Genomic DNA, 20,106 nt, shown 5'->3' on the forward strand with positions numbered 1-20,106 from the left:
GCTATGACGACTGCCTCCATGAGTGTTACTCATTCTGAATGAATGCAAATGTCATTTTGTGTGTGGGCAACCATTTGCAGGCATTTGCAGTAAGTGTATGTGTGTGTGTGTGTGTGTGTGGATGAGTGTTGCATGCAACACAAAATTTCTTTCCAACAGCTGCACTTTTGGGGATTCTTTTTAATATTTTTTGTGGTGCACCGCACAAAGATAAAAGCTCTCTATCTCTATCTCTATCCCTAACCCCTTCCCTATCTCCGTCCCTATGCATATTCATGGGTTTAGAAGCATTTGTGTCTATTTGCAGCTTTTGACTTTTTCACACTGAAATTCATTTCGTTTTCCTCGCTTTCTTTCTTCCTCTCTCTCCCTCGTTGCAGATATGACAAATGGCGGCGTGCAGGGCCCCATCGAGGGCTACAACTCGCTGGAAGAGATGATGATGACAACGACAGACAGGGCCCAGGCAGCCATGCTCCTACCCACCGCGCCCACTGTCGCTTACACGCATCCCAAATGGATGGAGCCATATTTCGATCCCTCGACGCCGCGCAATGTCACCGCCCTCATGGGCAAGAACGCCTATCTCAGCTGCCGTGTGCGCAATTTGGCCAACAAAACGGTGAGTTTTTGGCTTAAAGATTGCCACGAGTGTCCTTGGGTAGGGGTTACGTGGGGTTTGCCGGGGTTAACAGCGTACTCGTGTCGAAAAGTTTGCTGTCGTGCGTGACGCCAACGAGGAGTCGCCTTTTGCCATTAAAGTTTTGTGCTGTGCCCAACTTTCGTTTATTCTCCATGCGCGGAATAATTTTTTCCCTGGCTGCTCCGTCCGTTGCTCCGTCCGTTGATTTCTTGGCTGATTTCCTAACCTGGTCGCAGACGCGTAGACCAAAAATGTAATTCCCCTAGCATGACGGCGAAATTTTTAATTAGTTCTACAACCTCCTCCGCCGCTCCGCCGCTCCACCGCTCCACCGCTCCACCGCTCCCATCCCCTGCCGCTCCGCACTTTGTGTCTGTTTTCCTTTTGCGGCGAGGGCAAGCCGAGAGGCGACTTTCGACTTGGCATTAAGTTGTTTTTTGTCGTTGGAAGGAAATTTAGTAATTTCGTTTTTTTTTTTCTTTCGGTTTTTTGTTTTTTGTTAATTTTTGGCTGTTGTTGTTTTGCTATTGTTTCCTTTGTTTATCTGTTTTAATTGTGCTCGTGCCCCTGGCCCTGGCCCTGTCCCACTGTCTCTGGAATGGAGGACTCCTCTCTGTGTGGCACAAAGACAAAAGGGCAGCCGGAGGCAACCTGCTGCTCCTTCAGCTTAATCTTCAGTTCCCGCTGTCACAAACAGAGACAGAGACAGAGACGAAGGCGAAGGCGAAGGAATCACAAATATTTGCATATGTTCCGGGTAAGGGGAAACATTTTCAATTTTGTGTATATATTCGGTAGCATTTAATTTGGGGGAATGTGGCATACACCCGGACCGATGCCAGTGGGAGGGCAATTTGTGTCACTTCTAGAATCGTGGATCCTTCTCGTCCTGCTAAATGTGTTTAATGAAATGTATAATTGCGATAAGAGTGTCTGTGGAGGCGGAGGGGCCTAACTTTTTTAATATGCCCAACAGATAGGTTTATGAATAATTAGACAGCCCGAGACGATTAATGAGGGGATAGCGGCATTCCTGGCCCCAGGAGGGACCAGCTTCAGTACCAGTACCATTGCCAGGAACTGGACCCCGACCCCGTCCAATCCCATTTGCATATAGATTCTCTCTAGTTATTCGCTGAAAAAACAAACCAGTTATAGTGGGAGGATGCGTCGGCGCTGCTCAAATGCCGAAAACCAACAAACTTTCAACACGCTCGCGAGTACTTGACACAAATGCACCAGCAGTGGCGGCACTGGCAGCAGCTCTCGCAGGACAGGAAGTGGATCCTGCTGGAGATGGGGCTGCAGATATGGAGGATGGCGGATGTGGAGGGGGGATGTGGAAGCCGCTACAGGATGCCGTTTGCAGGCGCAACTTTTAATTTCTTGCCAAACAAAAGAGGGACTAGTGGCAGCAGTCCTCACAGCTCCTGCTAGTGGCATACACACCCACACACATAGTGGCTAACACATACATCAAATGTTCAACCTCAAGTGGGCGGGCCTTTTTGAACGCTCGGCAACGTCCCTTCCTTTGCCACTGCCACTGCCCTGCTGCCTTCTGCTGCCGCCCTGCTACCTTCTGCTGCCGCCCTGCAGCACTTTCAATTGCATTTGAGCGCGAAATTATTTAAACAATTTCATGAAATTGCTCTCGCCGCACGCGTCAACAGCACTTGGCTCACAGTCCGAGTTGCACGGTCCCAAAAGTTGGGCGCCACCTCCCATTACCCCTCTGTACTTCCTCTGTGGCTTCTGCCACCCCCCGCCACCCCCCGACTGGGCATGGACTTGCAACTTGAAACGGAATGTCGAGCTGTTGTTGCTGCTGCTGCTGCTGCTGCTGCTGCTACGCTTCTCCTACTCCTACTGCTGGAATGGCTGTTGTGGATGTCGTAGTTGCTGTTCATATGGCCAGGCATTGCTCCAGAGGAGTGTGGCTGCTAATATGCAATGGGAGGCAGTGATGGCAGTGCTGCAGTGCTGCAGTGCCCAGGGGTGGCTCCATTACATCGCCACATGCAGCACAGCGTGCACTTGTTAATTACGCTTTAATTTGTTGCGTAAAATGTTTGTTTAATGGCAGGGCTGTCGTTGTCGCCACGAGAGCGACTGTGTGTTGTCAAAAGTGCGAGCGACATGTTTTTCTCACTTTTATGCACTCCCCTCGTACCCCTGCACTGAATGCACTCCCCCGTTCTCCCCCCAGTACTCAGTGCACCCCATATGCAGTTCACAAAACTTGCCCCCAGCCCAGCCCAGCCCAGGCCCCGTCTTCCTTTTCTAGTCTCATCGTCATTGTTGGAGCCGGCCCTTGAAAGTATGCAACAGAATTTCGTATAATTAAACGCACGCACACACGCATCATTTCGGTGCTTTTCCCTAGACCACTCCCTCCCTCCCTCCCTCTGTACGTGTATGGTGGGGAGGTTGGTCTGGTGTGGCTGTCAAGTGCGATAATTTTGCATTTACATTTGACTTAATAAGTTTACATAAGCCTGCGTTAGGTGGGCGTGGCGGTGGCCGCACAGAGTCTGGTGTGCCTGCGTGGCAGCTTACAAAGTTATCTCTCTGTGCACCGCAAACTACTTAAAAAGTTTGCGATAATTAAGCAAAGCCAAAACATCTCGAGCACGATCCACAGCAGCAACAGATTTCCTCAGTCAGTATCCAGAGATTCGGCCAGTCAAAGAAAGGATTCCCAACAGACTCAGAATCAGGCAGAACGTGGCACGTTGCTCATACGTCACGTAGTCCCAGCGTCCCACAGCCCCCTCCCCCTCCCCCCCACAGATGCAAACGTTTTTTATTGTTCACCCTTTTTTCGTGCATCGCGATTTAATCTCTGTAAACCTTGACATTTTATTCGATTTTGATGACACTGCGTCGGCAGTTTGTTTATTTTCAATTGCTGCATTTTTAATGACGCCTTTTGTTGGGAATGTCCGGGGAAGACGAGTACATCAGCTATCCCCGATTCGACAGGCTCGATCCTTGCCATACCTTACCCGTGAGGGTATTCCGCATTCGTGTCTCACTTAATACTTGGATTATAGCCCCACCTGTGATTCCCCTGTTTGATGACTCTCTCTGCGTTCTGTTCTCTTCCCTCCCCATTGCAGGTATCGTGGATACGGCACCGCGATATACATATACTGACTGTCGGCTCGTACACCTACACCTCCGATCAGCGGTTTCAGGCCACCCACCACCAGGACACCGACGACTGGACGCTGCAGATAAAGTGGGCCCAGAAGCGGGATGCGGGCATGTACGAGTGCCAGATATCGACGCAGCCGGTTCGCAGTTATTTCGTCCGTCTGAATGTTGTCGGTAAGTACAGCGGCATGGCATGTCTTCGGAGACACCTCTCCAATGGTGCGCTCTGGGTGTCAGCTTCGGTTTCGACTTCAACCTCATGCTCATCCTCAGCCTCAGAGCTTCATAAAAAATCAACCATTTGTCGTCGCAAATAACAAAGGACACTCGTTGAAAAAAAAAGAGACGGCCATAAGGACAGGGAGTGAAAAACGAAGTTGTTGAACAAATAAATTACACACAGAGAAAACGAGTGAGCAGCACGCACGGCAAACGGAGCAGGGGGCCACGGGCCAAGGCGATGTCGATGAAACGTCGAGGGCTTGGTTTTTATACGACAATAATTCCATTTTATCTCGTAGTTTATTATTCCACAGTGCCAACCCAGTCGACCTCCCACAGCTCCAACAGCTCCTACCGCTCCTACAGCTCCTGCTCCTGTTTGTTCCCCGCTCCTGCTCCCCATTTTAACAGCGTTTTTCATGCACTTCTTTTCTCTTTTTTCTTTCCACCTCTCGGTCTCTATCTTTTTTCGGTGTCTCCATTCCGCGCCGACAGTGCCAACGGCTACCATCCTGGGAGGACCTGACCTTCACGTTGATAAAGGCAGCACCATAAATCTCACTTGCACTGTAAAGTTCAGCCCCGAACCACCGGCCTACATCTTCTGGTATCATCACGAGGAGGTAATTAAAGTTTATTGTTACATTCCATTCCCACCATTCCCTACCTTTCAGTGCTCCATGGATACTGAGAGGGCTCTGTCCTCTCTTCCCCAGAATAACGCCTATGGCCCCATGGGGGATAACAATAATTATCGGACGCGCCAACAATTAGCCATTTGACAAACAAGAAAAATCTTTCCTTTTTAAATTTCACACATTTCCCAGGGTTTTCCTTGTCGATCGGTAAAGTAAATTATTATCGAGCTCGTGAAAACGGAAGAGATGCAGACCACTTTATTTATTGTCTACCTTGTCTAATCATTAAACAATTCAACAAACAATTTATCCCCTCATATCTTTGTATCTTTGGTAGCTCCATCCATTTGGTACTCCATAGATCTTTTCCTTCAATCACTCTTCGATGATGCAATCGCTGTTCCAATCACCGATGGAAATTTACAATCCAATAAGCAAACGAATGCCATAATCGAAAACTTCAATCTGTGTTTGCTCTGCATTGCTCATATGTGGTGGCCATGTGGTGACAGCCGAATTTCGCCTCCCAGCCCTCTCGCCGCCTTCTGCCTCCACTTGTGTGTGGACCCTCATCAGAGCTGGTCTCTCTGTGGCTTACGGCAAGAGCCGTCCGCGTTATTTAAACGTCAGCTGTTGTTATTTTAATGAGTGAATCAACGCGTATCGCTCGCGTATCCGGCGTCCTGCCTGCGTTCTCGTCCTTCACACATGCAAATGCAAATGCGATGGGGATAAGGAACTGGGTCAATGGCGTTTCGGCGGACAGGTTATGTTTAAATTACCGCCGCGGGTGACAGCAAAAAGAAGAGGCTGAGCGGTTAAGGAGGAGAGAGAGAGAGAGCGCTAAGCTGGGAGAAATTAAGCGGAGGATTTTGGGGCCAGGCCATCATCAGGTGGCGGCATTATCGCTCTTTGCGCTTAGGATTTTCATTGTCATTGTCCTTTCCGATTGCCATCCGGTGGCTTCCATCTGCATCAGCATCAGCATCAGCATCTGCATCTGCCAATTAGCTCTGTTGTTCCAAGCTCAGTTAAGCAGGAGAATCCCACTGCCGGCTAATTGCAAAGCTCCAGTCCGCATCCGCATCCGCATCCGCGTCCGTAACAGTTGCACGACACGCTAATTGCAATGCAAAAGCCAAACAAAATATCAACAAAAAAGCAGAAGAGCAGAGGTGCAAAAAAAAGATGGAAAACCCGTATAAACTTGGTGGCAACATGCTAAATGCGGAGCGCACAAATCCCGCTGCTCGCACTCCTGCTGGGGATCCTCGAGGACTGCTCACTTCTTCTTGCCAGCCACTTGGCGCATTTTAATGTATTCCTGGAATTTTCTAATTAAAATCCTTGCAGCGCAGCTCTGCCGCAATCGTGTGCACTTGGCCACCTGTCCGTGTCCCTTTCGCTGTCCTTGCCGCTGTGTGTGGCGTCCTTGCTGCAGGCTTTGTAAAGTCCTGTTCAACCGTACCGTGCCGTGCTGTGCCGTACCGTGCTCTGCTTTGCTCTGCTCTGCTCTGCACACGGATTATTTACGATCCATGCAAATTTGCTGTTAATTAGTTTAATGGATGGATAAACTCAGTTGATGCACTGCACTCTACTCCACTTCACTCCATGCGGCATGCTTCCGTCTCCCTGCTGCGTCCACCTTTCAGGGACCCTCACCGTCCTCCCCCTGCTCACGCTCTCCTGGCTGGCCGCAGAGTTTTTCTTGCCGCTGAAATGTTGGCAATACTTTTTGCTCGCACTTCCGCTCGCTAATTGTAATTAACGTGTTACATATTTTCGCCATCGCCATCGCTATCGCCATTGCCGTCACCATTGCCCAGGTCCTGCTTCCTACTTCCTGCCACGAAGGCATCGCTTTGAAAGGTAATTCCAATCGTGGCATACGTGGCATGGCACAGCGTGTCGGATGTGTGTGTGTGTGCTGGATGTGCCCACGACTTGGACAGTCTCTAATCTCTTGAAATATTTGGCATCGTTACCCTAGCAGCCGGCAGGAACCGGCGGCATCCACTCGAGGCTGAGCTCAGACTTGGCAAGCTCTTGGGCCAACGAGCCCTCCTCAGCCCAGAGCTTCTTCAGTTTCAATATTCTCTCGTTCGAGTGGAATTTCAATCTTCTCTCTCACCATCGGCTCTCGCATTTCAATGTCAGTCGCCGCCTTCAAGTGACTTTTATGTACTTTTTGGTGGGCAGCACGCGTTGAGGCCTTTTACGGCACGGAACGGCACGGCAAGGCAAGGCAAGGCCTCTGTTGTTGTTCGCTTTTATGCTCGAAATATGCGGGCGATTATTGCGTTGAAAGTGCCACATAAATCGGATATATGCGCATTTCCAATGAGCTACAAACATTTTACACAAATATTTTATTCACTTTTTGCCATTGTGTTGTGGCACATTTTCCCACTTTCTGTGTATCTTTTGTGTGTTATCTCTGTCTCTGTTGTTGTTGCCGTTGCTGAGGCAGTCTGGCGGTCTGGCAAGTCGTATCCAATCCCAATCCCAGTCCCAATATCAATCCCAGTGCCATCGACAGTCCCATCCCACCATGGAAGAACCAGCTGCAGTTGTCATGAAAATTGCAAACGGCACGGCATGAATTTTAAAAGCACTCTCTGTGGCAAAATGTTTTTTCAATTTATAAAATGACAAACTGCAGATTCGCATTCATTCCGATTCGCTGACTGTCTGCCCTCGTCCCCAACCCCCACCCACCGCCCTTCAGTCATTAACTAATTTGTGCCGAATGGATAAATATTATAATACAAATATGATATTTATGCAGGAGTCAGCAGTAATGGAGGGGCACTAGTATTGTGGATATCGTGGATATCGTGGATATCGTGGATATCGTGTCCCTGCTGATAGGCAAACTTTTCACTCGCCAAAGTTTCTGCGACAAAGTTTGTGTCATTTTCATTGTTTTCTTGACTGATACCCATTGTGCGGGAGCGAGTACACTGGCCTCTGGGATCAAAAAGGCAGGGCCCGTATTTATCTGAATAAACTTGTCTGAATGCTCCGCCATTTTAGTGGAATATGGCTTACGGATGAATAGGAAAGGAGTGCGCAGAGCTGCCATGAATTAGACTATCCATAGACAGGCATTGTTCCAATATAAATATTAGAAAAATAATCGGTATCAAGCGGTACAGCTTACCCCACTTCCTCTTCTATGTACGTACATAGTTGTTGATGTCTATATCTATTTAGCCATCGTCATCATTATCAGTGACGCTAACTTTTCTTTCATGCCTCATGCTATCGCAAATGTTGTCGATTAGTGGAGATTAGAAGGCAAATTATGCGCGCCCCTCCAATGCAGACAATCTGCGCAAGGGCTATGGCTATGGCCATGGCCAGGAGCAGGAGCAGGAGCAGGAGAAGAGCCTGAACCATACCCCGGGGCCAAGGGTTGTCAGGCATCTCATTTCCGTAGTAGTTCTTTCTCTTGTTCTGGCTGATTTTCTTTGGTACTGCCAATGTCTTTGCCCTGTCAGCGGCATTATGTGTTAATATCAATTCTCCGCCTGCTCCTTGCCGTGCTGAACTTTGGCCTCTGCTCTGCAGAGCTCTGCCTGGTGCTCTGGGTCCTGCTCTTGCTCTTGCTCTTGCTCTTCTGTATTGGCAAATTATTCTGATATTTGTTTTGCCGGAACTTAATATGCATTCAGCTGCTGTTAGCGGCAGTCCTTGACAGGCTCTACCAATCTGCACAAATCGATAATCGAACGAGGGAAAGTAATAATCATAATGGGTCGCAGGAATCGAGCCCCACTTGATTTGCATGAATTTTGTCCTTCGTCAGGTTCTTTGATGCCACGGCCTATCCCAGAGATAACCTTTAATCAGGAGAGCAGTCATCAAACTCCAATTAAAATCACAATTTGCAACAGCCCCATTTGTGGCATCACTCAATGGCAGCTGTTGCCGTGTCTCATGTATTAAGAACTTCTACACCATCAATTATTTTGCCATTTAAATTAATATTTTACACATTGATGCGAGGAACGAGGAGCGCAAGTCAAAGAGATATTAAATGACATTTTTCCATGATTTCTTTTCGATTTTACTCAATATTTTTTTGGGCACTAATTGGAAAAACGACACTTGGAATCAGTCTTGAAATATCTCCCCCTCAAATTGATGTGTTATTTTCCTAGTGGGCTTCACCTGCCTTTAAAGTATTCCAAAAAATGCATTGAGATCTGGGAAATTTGTGAATTGGAGTGCGATGTGCAGAGGGGGAATGGAATGATGGTTCTGCCATTTAACGAGCAGCAAGAAATTTGTTGTCGCCCCCTCATTGTTTTGTCATTATGTGTACCCGTACTCCCATGGAAATTGCACAGACCTATACAGACCTCTAACACCCCTCCTGGTACACAGAACTCCCACCGATACCGTACTCATGGAACCCCCTCTTACACTTGCAGGTCATTAATTATGATTCATCAAGAGGCGGCGTGTCGGTAATTACCGAAAAGGGCGATGTGACAACCTCATTTCTGCTCATACAGAATGCAGATCTGGCCGATTCGGGCAAATACTCCTGTGCTCCTTCCAACGCAGATGTGGCCAGCGTGCGTGTCCATGTCCTAAATGGTAAGTACAAGCCCCCACCTCTTCCGTAACGCAAATTGATGGGCAAAAAGTGTTGCCTGTCGTATAAACATATGTAGATACGAGTGCAAGCCACCATGCAGTGGTACGTGTGTTTTGTAGCAGTGTTAACATTTCCCCCACTCCCCTCGTAAATCAACAAGCCAATGGGTCCGCCAGGCATCTATGCTCTGCGATGCCGTTTTGATTGGGCTCTGCGGAAAATTGTCAAATGTCCTGGCAGCCTTTTTGCATCTCCATCTGCATCTGCATACATGTATCCGTGACAGGATGCTGCCCAGCGGGATAAAGTTTATGAAGTCAAATGCTAGTGGACCGAGGCTCGATGCAATGCAGATCCACCACTGACCACCACCGCCTTGACCCACTGAAAGCGAACCCCAAAACCCGAATCCGAATCTGAAACGAACCGATGCGAAACCGAGCCGAAAGCCACTTCCGATTGCAATTTTGGCTCATTTCCGCCTGCAGGCAGGATGCCCGTGACTCTTTTACCATTAATAAATTGTGCAGGAACTGCCGCTCGACTGGGCCGTTTAGATTCGCTTGATTTCCACCAGGACAGCGCTCGGTCGGAACAGCAATTCCTAAAATGAACTCCTGTTCCATTTACGGTTGAAGTTTGGATGTGACCCACGGGGCTTTTGGGTCATTTGTATCGTGTTGGGGCCACAAATGAAACACATAATCGCATCAATTATGAGCAAATTAATTAGCACACTGCGGTTAATTGCAGTCAAGTGAGTGGCACCAGACCTGGGCTCCTACTACTGCTCTCAGATCCCACTCTCTCTCTCTCTGTTTCTCTCTCCCAGACCCACATTCAATCCCACTACGCACTCGGCGCAAACAAAGACGGATGCCGGCGACATTTACAAATTGCAGGCGGGACTTGTGGGCACAGCCGGAGGCAGTGGCACTGGCACTGGCACCGGCACTGGCAGAGGCAGAGGAATTGCTGCAATTTGCCAGCATAATCGCTGTCGATCGGCGTGGATTTGACACAGTTAAAATAAATTACGTAATTGTAAGGGATAGAAGGACAACAGCAACAATAGGGAGAGCAGCAAGAGCAGCAGCCGCTATACAATTTTAACTCTGATAGAACTGGTGGAACAGTAGAATGAGAATGGTGGCATGCGGCAGAGCCAGCAGGATACGGAAATGAAGGGGACACGTTTTTCAATCATGCTAACAGCAGCTCGGTGACCCTTGCTCCCTGTTCCCTGTTGCCTGCTGCCTGCAGCCCCCCCTCTCGACTGCCGCAAATGGACCGCAAATGGTAACGTGCGGAAATCCATGCTGTTGCCATTGTAAACGTTTGCCCGCCATTATGCATGAATGCATAGAAATAGAAAACAGCAAAGAGGAGAGTACAAAGAGAAGGGAAGAGAGATAAAGGTGCTGCAGCATACAGGTGCTTCAGAAGGAAACAGGGTGGGGTTGGTGGGTATGGAGGCCATAGAAGGTTAACAAACAAAATAATGAAGCAACAGCGAACCAAAGGCCGTGACGCCCTGCAAAAACACACAAAATGGTCACGGAATATACGAGTTTTCACTCTGCCGTATCCTCTAAACGGACGCTGGGGGGTGGGGAGCGATAAGCCGCGAGAGGAATGTGGAGCCGTATAAAGTGCGTATCGAAACTTTAAACTTTTTGGGATTTTCAAGGAATATACTATTATTGCTAGGATTTACATTTAAAATGAGAGTTTCAGATAAGAGCATCGATAGATAGGCCTCTGTTCGATAGATACCTTAATTACCGTGTACCTTAGCGGACCATTGATTTGAAGAGATCGTTAGTTACAGCAGCTCGATCCCCAAACGATATGAGAACATAAATGGGAGCGATCTGAGATTAGACGGAGATTTTCGGTATATTTCCTTTTAGTTGAAAATCTGATTATTCAATTGCGTGGATTAATGTTGATCTTCGAAATATTATTTCTGTGCAACAATAGTATTTAAAACACAAATTTGGCCTTAAAAAGTTGCGTTTTTTGTTCTTTTAAGCATAATGGCAAATCCATTAAGGTTATTGAAAAGCTGTTGCCAAAGCGGATTAAAAATCTGAAATGGGGGGGAGGGGCGCTAGCTGTGTTTTTGTTGGTTTTCTGCGGTACGGTGTCCTTCGGATACACATGTATGTGGTGTCCTGTCCTGTCCTGTTCGAGAAACACTGCGGCTTTAGCAAAGTGAAATCTGGCTAACAATCAGCTAATCCATACAGATTGGATTGAATTTCGAACTAAAATTCGACCTTCGCTCGGTTTTTGGCAACAATGTGTCCGTACTGGAGTCGGAGGCCACTTGAACTGAAGCTTTAATGGCAAAAACAAGGGCATCAAAATGTTGCCTCCCTCCCTCCATGTTGTGACAGGCAAGGCCAAACGCAGCCTGGAATTTGCCTGGGACAGACAGACACTCGATGAGCGAGGGAGATTGGGCATGGCGGCTGGAGGGCAACTTGTTGGCCCGTCAATTGTCCATTGCTGCTCATTGCTCATTGCTCATTGCTGGTCCGTGCCAAGCTATGTATGGTATTCCTCGTCCTGCTTTCCACCAGCATTGCTGTGGGTTGCTGCTGCCAGTTGTGCATCGCATCTATAGCATCGTTGGCTATAGTAGTACCTGATGGCACGAGTATCGTGCAGTGGTCTGCAGGTCCCAATCAGGTGAACGGAACGCACTGCTACATTACTGAGATATCCCTCTCCGTTGCCCTCTCTCGTTTCCAATATTTTGAGATGTCTGTTGGCCATCAGGGAATTGCTGTAACGAACAGCCGTCAAAAGCAAATTCAGAATGGACACTCATCCTTATTAGAATGTTCATGCCCAAAACCCGAGCTTTTTGGAGCCCATTGTTCTCGATGTGACTGTCAATCAGGTGACAATAGGATAAATCAGGTCTCGGACCGGGCTCTGCCTGGGCCAGGGCCAGGGCTTGGCTGGAATGCGTAAGGAGGTTGTTTGCCCTATTTTCTGGCTATGATTTGGATGCGTTTGCGAACAGGACCCTGGCTGCCGGCGCCGTAATGAAACTTTGCAAAATGTGGTGCGTGTTTCCATCTAGAGCAAGCACCATTCAATTATTGGTGGATGCTACTGGAGAAGGATGGCAGGTGACTCGTGGCCGGGCATAGTGATATTTGGACGACAGGCAGAGCGGCAGCGGGGCAGAGCAGCAGAGCGGCGGCAACGGCGCATCCTTCGCAGTTTACACTTGAGAAATCAAACGGAATCCTGCCACGACAAATGTCCTGCCAGCTGATCCGCACCGGAGAGGCGATGGGATTGAAAAGTTCTAGTTTCGATTTATTTTTGTCAGCTGAAGTTTCCCTGGCCATTTGTGTAGCTCTTTTGTTGTACTGCCACTCGTGTGTCCTGTGGCGTGGCTGACTCGATGCCTCGCTGCCACTCGATGCTCATCAAATGGCAAACGAGACGCAGGTCCCAGGTCGCAGGTCGCAGGTCGCAGGACGCAGGACGCAGGGAAGATCACGGGAAAGTGTGAGAAGTTAAAGCCTTGACCTGCTTTACTGCTTTCCGGAAGAATGGGGCTATGGCTTCTATCTATGGCTTCCTAATCCTCTGGCTCGCTGCACGTATTGACATCGAAGTCGAAGTCGAAGTCGCTGCGATGTCCTGCCGGCACACACAAACACACCGAAATCCCATAGTCAAGTTTCGTCCCGCCCCACCGCTCTGCTCCTCTTCGCCCGGCAACGGTGTGTGCTGCAGATTAGCTTTGTATTTTGTCACAGGAAATTACATTTCGCCTTAAGGATGCCCGCCGGAGGAGCAGCGCAAAAATTTCGTCTCATTGTTTGCGCGTTTGTATGTGCGCTGCTCCGGTGGGGGAGCGGGAGAGATAGAGTGGGTGCAGGACACCTGATCCTAGGTCCAGCTTCTGTTCCGGGTCCGATTCGCTGGACCAGCCCTCAGGTATGCGCCTCTAATCGTGTGTACGTGTACAACTGTCGTCGTTGGTGTGTGCCCAGCACACGGAGTATCCAGCAAACTGTCCACCTATTCGTATGGCCATCCTACTTGGCCACCTAGCCACCTACCCACCTACCCACCAGCCTTAGCTCCATATCCAGCTCCTGTGCCATTAGTTTGTACATTAGAGGTACAAGTACAACACTTCCTTTTTCGTCCTGGGTCGTCCAGCAGTCGGTGTCGCTTGTGCGACTCTCTCTCGCTGGTTCAATGGTTCACTGGTTCGTGTGTGGTGTGGTCTTCCGGCTACAGAATTTAATACAAGCTACAGCAAATTGCACAGGCCAAATGTGTGTATTTAAATGGCAATGATGCCTGTCTGTTGATAGGCGCCAGTAAAGTACACCAAGAGAAATGTAAAGGCGAGTTGGGGCTCTGTTTTCTTAATGTTTCTTCGTCGCTTATTTAGCCAACGGTTTCCCCCAGTGCTCGAGATCCGAAAACTATTGCCTGGAAAAACTTTAGCCATAACTTATGATAACATTTCCGTGTGTACGCACATCTTCCCCTGCGCTTCCCTGCAGTGGCTCTTACACTCTCACTGCCTTCAGTTCATGCATAGTCAATCCTCAGAGATTGCCGACTAACATAATTTGTGCCATGTTCAACAAGGAAGCAAAGCCGGGGACGATGACGAAGATGCTCCCAACCACAGGCAGCAGCCAGTCCTCGAACGATTCCAGACTTAGCCACAAGCAAAGCCAGCGGCGAAGCCGAAGCCAAAGCCAAAGCCGGCCAGGAGGGAGCAGTCGGTGGGTCCGGGAGGACATTGAGCTAGCTCATAAGTGTGCCCGGGGTATAACTCCTTCGCAACGACCTTCGCCGGGGAGGGAGCGGATCGGGCAGAGGAGCAAACAAATCCGCAGCTAATAATATACGGCTTTTGTTTATTAGATTCATACATTTTCTAGCCCAACTTTTGACGCATATGTGGCACACTGCTAGTGGAGTGTGTGCGTGCCTCGTACGACTAGTGTCTGTGTGTCCGTGCCCGTGTCTGTGTGCTTTGTGAGGCTCATTATGTTTGCTTTTATGGGAGCGCTGCGTGCCTGAGTCCCCAAAAACCAAATTCCCAAATCTCCCGGCTGCCACTCGAAGTGATTTTAATAAAATTACCAAAGCGTGTAGGTAAAAACAAGTCGGGGATTGGGGATTGCAGATTGTGGATTGGGTATTGGAGATTGTGGAGAGATGTGTGCGAGAGGAGAGATGATGCTTCGTAAATCCTGGCCAGAAATCGCTGCCGTTGGCACAAAATATTCGTTGTGTGGCCTTCGACCTATGACGAAATCGGGTACAAATTGCATGATTTACGTAATGGAATAAATAAAATAAATTGCTTAATTTACTGATAAATTACATGAGCAGCAGCAGCAGCAACATACGTAACTTTGTCCTGACACACATACTCGTGCATATGTGTACATATGTAAAACATATACTTATGTGAGAGGGGGTAGTGGGATATGGGTGCCATAGTTACTCTCACCACACCCCACGCCCGACCCCGCGAGCTCCTAAAGAACGCCACTTCCGATTCCTCTCTAGGCCCAAATGCCTTTGTTTTTGTTCCTTTGTTTGCCTTCATTTTGTTTTTGCATTTTTACTTTGGCACATTTTACGAGATTAATTTCGTTGCCCGGGAACCGAGAAATATCCGAGAGGGGGAGGGACAAAAGTGTGGCAGTGGATATCAGTGGGTGGTGGGGGTCAGTGGTCAGATGCAGCCGCAACAACCGCAGGCCACACGCACACTCTCAAGAGTGTCAGCGGAGCGGAGGGACGGAGGGGGGCAGCATGGCTATAGGCGTGTAAACTACGGCTGCTTAGCTCACAAATACACATACACCCACACACAGACGCAAACGCAAACGCACAGATAGACACCCACACAAAGGCGACACACCTGGCCGCGTCTGGGTCCTGATCCTGCTGCTGGCCAAAGCCCGAGCCTCCACTGCTGCTCCTGCTCCCTCGAATATTTACGAAAGATTTATGCCAAAAGCTAATTTCATGGAAAAACGTATTGTTCTCCTCCCCCTTTGTGTGGGTGTGTGGGTGTGGGTGTTGGAGGGGTGTGTTCGGATATATATCCTCATGTCCAGCCTATAGGCACACATGTACATATGTCTGTTCTAGTGTGAGTGGGCTTATGTTTACTTTGGGGTCAGCCTAAGTCGCTGCACTATTAAGCTGAAAGTGTTCACTTGGCTGCCTCTGTGCCTCGTTATTGCTGCCCGGTTTGACCCGAATCTAATTATTTATGTTAATCGCTCTCCGAAGACTCTTTGCAAATACATCAAAATATGGCAAAAGACTGTGCTATGATTAGGTCCATAAATGAAATAGAAATTTACGAGTAGAGTACTGAAGCCACTGAGGGATGAAGGCGGCGATACAAATGGATGTTAAGGCATTTTCTGCACTTGAACAGATTCAATTAACAGCAATGCCCTGAAATAACCTGGATAATGAAACATACGGCAGGACATACATACATAGTAGTTGGGGAAGCATACAAAGCATATGAGTACTCGTATCTAATCGAAAGTCAAACCACTCCTGCCCTGCACACAGGTCACTGGGCAAAAGTATAATCATGGAAAAAGCAACAGCCACAGCAACAACAACAACAACATCAACAGATACAGCAGCAACAGCAGCAACATAGTCAACGTCTGCCAATCTGCTTTGGCTAATCTCAAAGGATGTGGATGTGGATGCGGATGCCGTGTGTCCTGGCCAGGCTAAAGTCATCCCTGCATACTCTTATTGGCTTTCTATCAATGCATCTGCTGCTGCTGCTGCTACTGGTGTGGTGTGGCACTCTGCCCTTGCAACCCCTTGCAACCCATTTGAATTTTCAATTGAAATCAAATTTTAATGCGACCCAACTGGCCATGGATCCCATACCGATCGAGGACACTCGCCAAACTGGCTGCAAAAATTAGAGCTGAACTCATTTATGGCCAAAACGGATATCAAAATTTAATTAAATTTTCATTTTCAATTTCGGTTCTGTCCTGTTCCGAATCCAAATCCCAGTCTCTGAGTACTGGTCGGTGTCCCGCTGTGCGGCATCCATGTGTATCCCACATGTGTTTGCGTGTGTGTGTGTGTGTGTGTGCTGCATTGTGTGGGATGTGTATAAGTAGCAGACGAGTTCTGTCTGTATTTTTATGTTGGTGACCGTGCACTCAAATTCCAATTGGGAACATCACAAACTCAATTATGACAACTGAGACCCGGCTTCAGACGGTGGATAGAACCAAAAAACAAAGAACGAAATCGGTGAAAAAGTCGATTATCGGGGGGTAAGCGTTTCGGTCAGAGCATTTTTCATCCTGTATTTTGCCATTTCCAAATTTGTCACATGACATGAGGCAGCAACAAGACCAACAAGAGCCACAACAACGACAAGATTGTCAACTTGACTGTGGGTCTGTGGGGATGTGGAATGATGGCACTGGTTCTGGTGAGACGGGAGCTAGAGCTATGTGGCGCACACTCGCATAATGTTGGCTTTGGCATTAATGTCGAATCCTCGACACATTCCCAGTGCCATTTCCATTGCCATTCCCTCTTGCTTTGGCCAATACCCATGACATTCCCATTGCCATTCTAATTCCCTTTGCCATTGCCATTGCCATTGCCATTGAATCGTTCGTGTACGGATACGGGTCCTGGTCCCGGTCCCGGTCGTGGTGCCGTGGTGCCGTGGTCCGGGGTCGCTCTGGGGATTTTAACGAATGTGATTTGAAAATCAAGTTTTTGCGAAAATTGTGAAAACGAATAAAAGGCATCAATCATTCAGTCGAGCATCAAGTGAGCTGAAGTGTATAGTAAATGTCATTGCCATGGACTCGACTCGACTCGACTCGACTGCCGTCTGACTGGCTAATGCGGGGCCCCAGAGCCGCAGGTTGATTCTCCCGGAATCCTAGACTGTGCCCGGGCTGGGCCTGTCCTGGCCAGTGGACTTCCTCCACTTCCGCTTGCCAGAGCATTTCCGTTGGCCACTAAGCGCTCTGCTCAATATGCCATTCCCCCGCTCCGCCATGATGTGTTTGTGTGCATTTATGCGGCGATTCTTTTACGAAATTCCCTCTCTGTGCCAGTGGAAGCATAATAACCCCCAGCTGTGGCAGTGACAGAGTGAGAGTAAGAGTATTAACAGAGCTAAGCCATCACAGTGGGTGCTTACGTCTATTTAGTTCATATCTAATGAGATTTCCTGGCACTAATAGGAATAAAGGTAAAGGTATTTCATAAACAGCAAATTCATGAACGTTCCACGGTATAAACTTTAATTTCATTCCCTCTTTACGAGTGTGCCGTACAGGTATGTGTGCTGGGCTGTTTATGTAGTTGTGTTGCCACGTGTGGGGTTGCCTCAATTTGCTACCAGTCGTCCAACGGCAGTGTCCTGTAGTTCATGATGATGATATTGCCGGTGTGGGCTTTGCCTTTGCCTCTTGCCTTTGGCTTATTGCCCAACTGTCTTCAAAGTCCACTGCCGGGGCGCAGACATCTGCTCTCTTGCTGTGTGAGGGGGGACTTGGGGGTGTGGCTTTTGGCCCAGGTGACATATTCATTTGTTGGTTGCTTTGATTATTTCAAACGAAGCGAGAGTCCGTACGGATTATGTCGCTCTGTCTGTGCATCATATGTACATACATACATACATACATACATACATACGTTTATGTATGAAGGTAGTAGTACCTGGTAGTAGCTAAATGGCAATTTGGCTGCCAGACATGCCTATGATTGCTCCGTACTGTGGGTTGGTGGTGCCAAAAATTGCATTTGGTTTATTAATTAAACATCAATTATGCCGGCAATTCAATTATGGAACCCTGATCAGCCCGCTCCCCAATATTCACTTTTATTGAAAACAAACCTTGTGCCCCATGCAGACAGATATTTATTTAATATTTTGTACCATGCCCAGGGGTTTGGCCAATTTGGCAGGCAATAAATAGCAAAACCGAGCACAGATAAATATTGAAGTTATAATACTGACAAGAAGACAATAAGAATTAATCTTTAAGTGACGTTTATTAATTGGGGGCTTTTGTTTGAGTATCTTTCTTTGAAAATTAGTATTTCAATTTGTTGTTCAAAGAATGCCATCTTTTGTGTCCAGCTTCCTGTGGTGACGAATGCTCTCAAAGTTTAGATCAGCCATAATAGATCAGACTTTCGTTTGCTTCTCATTGAATATATGTATTTTCTCTCATTATACCCTGGGTTTCATTTAGAAACCGCTTTATCCGGCCAATTTTCACGAATTTATTACAGCACATAATTACGACTTTGTTTGTCTATAATCAAAAAGGGGCCAGGCCGTCCATTGTTTGCCCTTTGATTCGCTGAAAAAAGTAACCAAAATGAAATGTGAACGCTTGCAGTTGTTACCGGATTTATTCAGCCCTATGCTGCCCCACTGGCCGTATTCATCTGTCTATTACCAGGACTGACACTCCCCCCATACCATGCCATACCATGCCTTACCGTACCATCCCCACCCTTTATTTGTTGATGCCAGCAGAGGATTTTATTTATTTCGTTTTGAGTGCAGTGCACTGCATTGGTGTTTTTTCTGCTGCTGAGTCGGAAAAAATGGCCAGGGGAAGAGCGAGCAGCACATTCAAAATTGAAACATGCAGAGTGGCGCGTCACTCCATTTTTTTCGGCTGTGTATTTTCATCTCGCACGAAACGGAATATGACGTGTGGCAGGATGAAAAGGGCTGCCCGGGAAGCAGGCCTGCACCGTTGCGTTGCCCCAACAAATGCTTATGTTTTTTGGCTTATCATGCTGCCTCCGCCCGCCGGCAAACTGGAGTCTTTTCCAGATTGAAAACCATGATCCGACAGCTCTATGACTGCTAGCTGGTAGTGGTAGTGGATGCACCCTCAAAGACTCATCCACACACAGCCAGAAAATCGTCAAGGTGATAGCTAACTTTTGGCGGTCAGTTTTGCCTAATTGAAGGTTGCCCCCAGCGCCGAAAAAAAACCGGTCCAAAAGGCAGAGCAATCTCTGCCGCAATCTTGCGCCGCAAGCGTCCCGGGACTCTGATTCAGAAATTTACTCAAACTCAAAAGCATTTGCTTTTAATTAAAAATTTCCACTTGGCGAACTTTGGGGACCAGCTGGAAATTGCTTATGCCCAAGTACAGATACCCGACGCTCCTCCTGCCCTGCCCTCCCCCTCTGCGGAGCATCATAACACACAAAAAAAATAGCACTATTATATACATAATCAATTTTGCTATGCAATTTTAATTACAATTTGTGGGCGTGGTCAGCACACACATACACAGACACACATTCGCACGCCCAAGGGGGCAAATGGAAGGCGATAGAGTGTGCAAATGGCTGCATAATGGAAACGCCGCCAAGTCCCAGAACGCGGGCACGCCCCAATGCCACTGCCACTGCCACTGCCAGAGCCAGCACCACTATCCCTAGCCCTCTGTGCCCGTGTGCGCTGATGTCATTCGGGGTAAGTGACAGAACAGTGTCTGCAAAAAGTTAATACACATGACGTGCAACAAATTATATTTATCGCGCATCGGCAAGCATCAAATTATAAGGGTACACCGCCAGCCGCAACAGCAGCAGGGCCCTCCTCGTGGTCCTCCGTCGTCCTTGCCACGGCTGTCGCTGCTGCAAATTGATGCTTAAGGACAATTTTCACTTCATTACGCGCTGGATGTTGCCGCCGCTATCCTTCGTACCTTTTTTATAATGCAAACCCAATGGGTATCAAGGGTGTAATTGGCCAGAGCGCCTGT

The 20,106-nt window shown here is 48.1% G+C and overlaps 1 protein-coding gene across 6 annotated transcripts in view; it reads left to right on the plus strand.

The window, feature by feature from the left end:
* dpr6 (defective proboscis extension response 6) overlaps positions 1–20,106 on the plus strand; it is a 104,226-nt gene that overhangs the window by 63,368 nt on the left and 20,752 nt on the right. For all 6 annotated transcript variants that reach the window (XR_004470601.1, XR_004470602.1, XR_001453175.2 and 3 more), the window contains exons 3-6: positions 381–622; positions 3,766–3,976; positions 4,520–4,647; positions 9,105–9,273. Coding sequence is in view for 2 of the 6 variants with exons in the window: in XM_033384889.1 (XP_033240780.1) it covers positions 381–622; positions 3,766–3,976; positions 4,520–4,647; positions 9,105–9,273 (750 nt within the window). In the remaining 4 variants the exon portion in view is untranslated. The remainder of the gene's footprint in view (positions 1–380; positions 623–3,765; positions 3,977–4,519; positions 4,648–9,104; positions 9,274–20,106) is intronic.

The sequence above is a fragment of the Drosophila pseudoobscura genome, chromosome X (assembly GCF_009870125.1).
Source record: "Drosophila pseudoobscura strain MV-25-SWS-2005 chromosome X, UCI_Dpse_MV25, whole genome shotgun sequence".
Lineage (NCBI taxonomy): Eukaryota > Metazoa > Arthropoda > Insecta > Diptera > Drosophilidae > Drosophila > Drosophila pseudoobscura.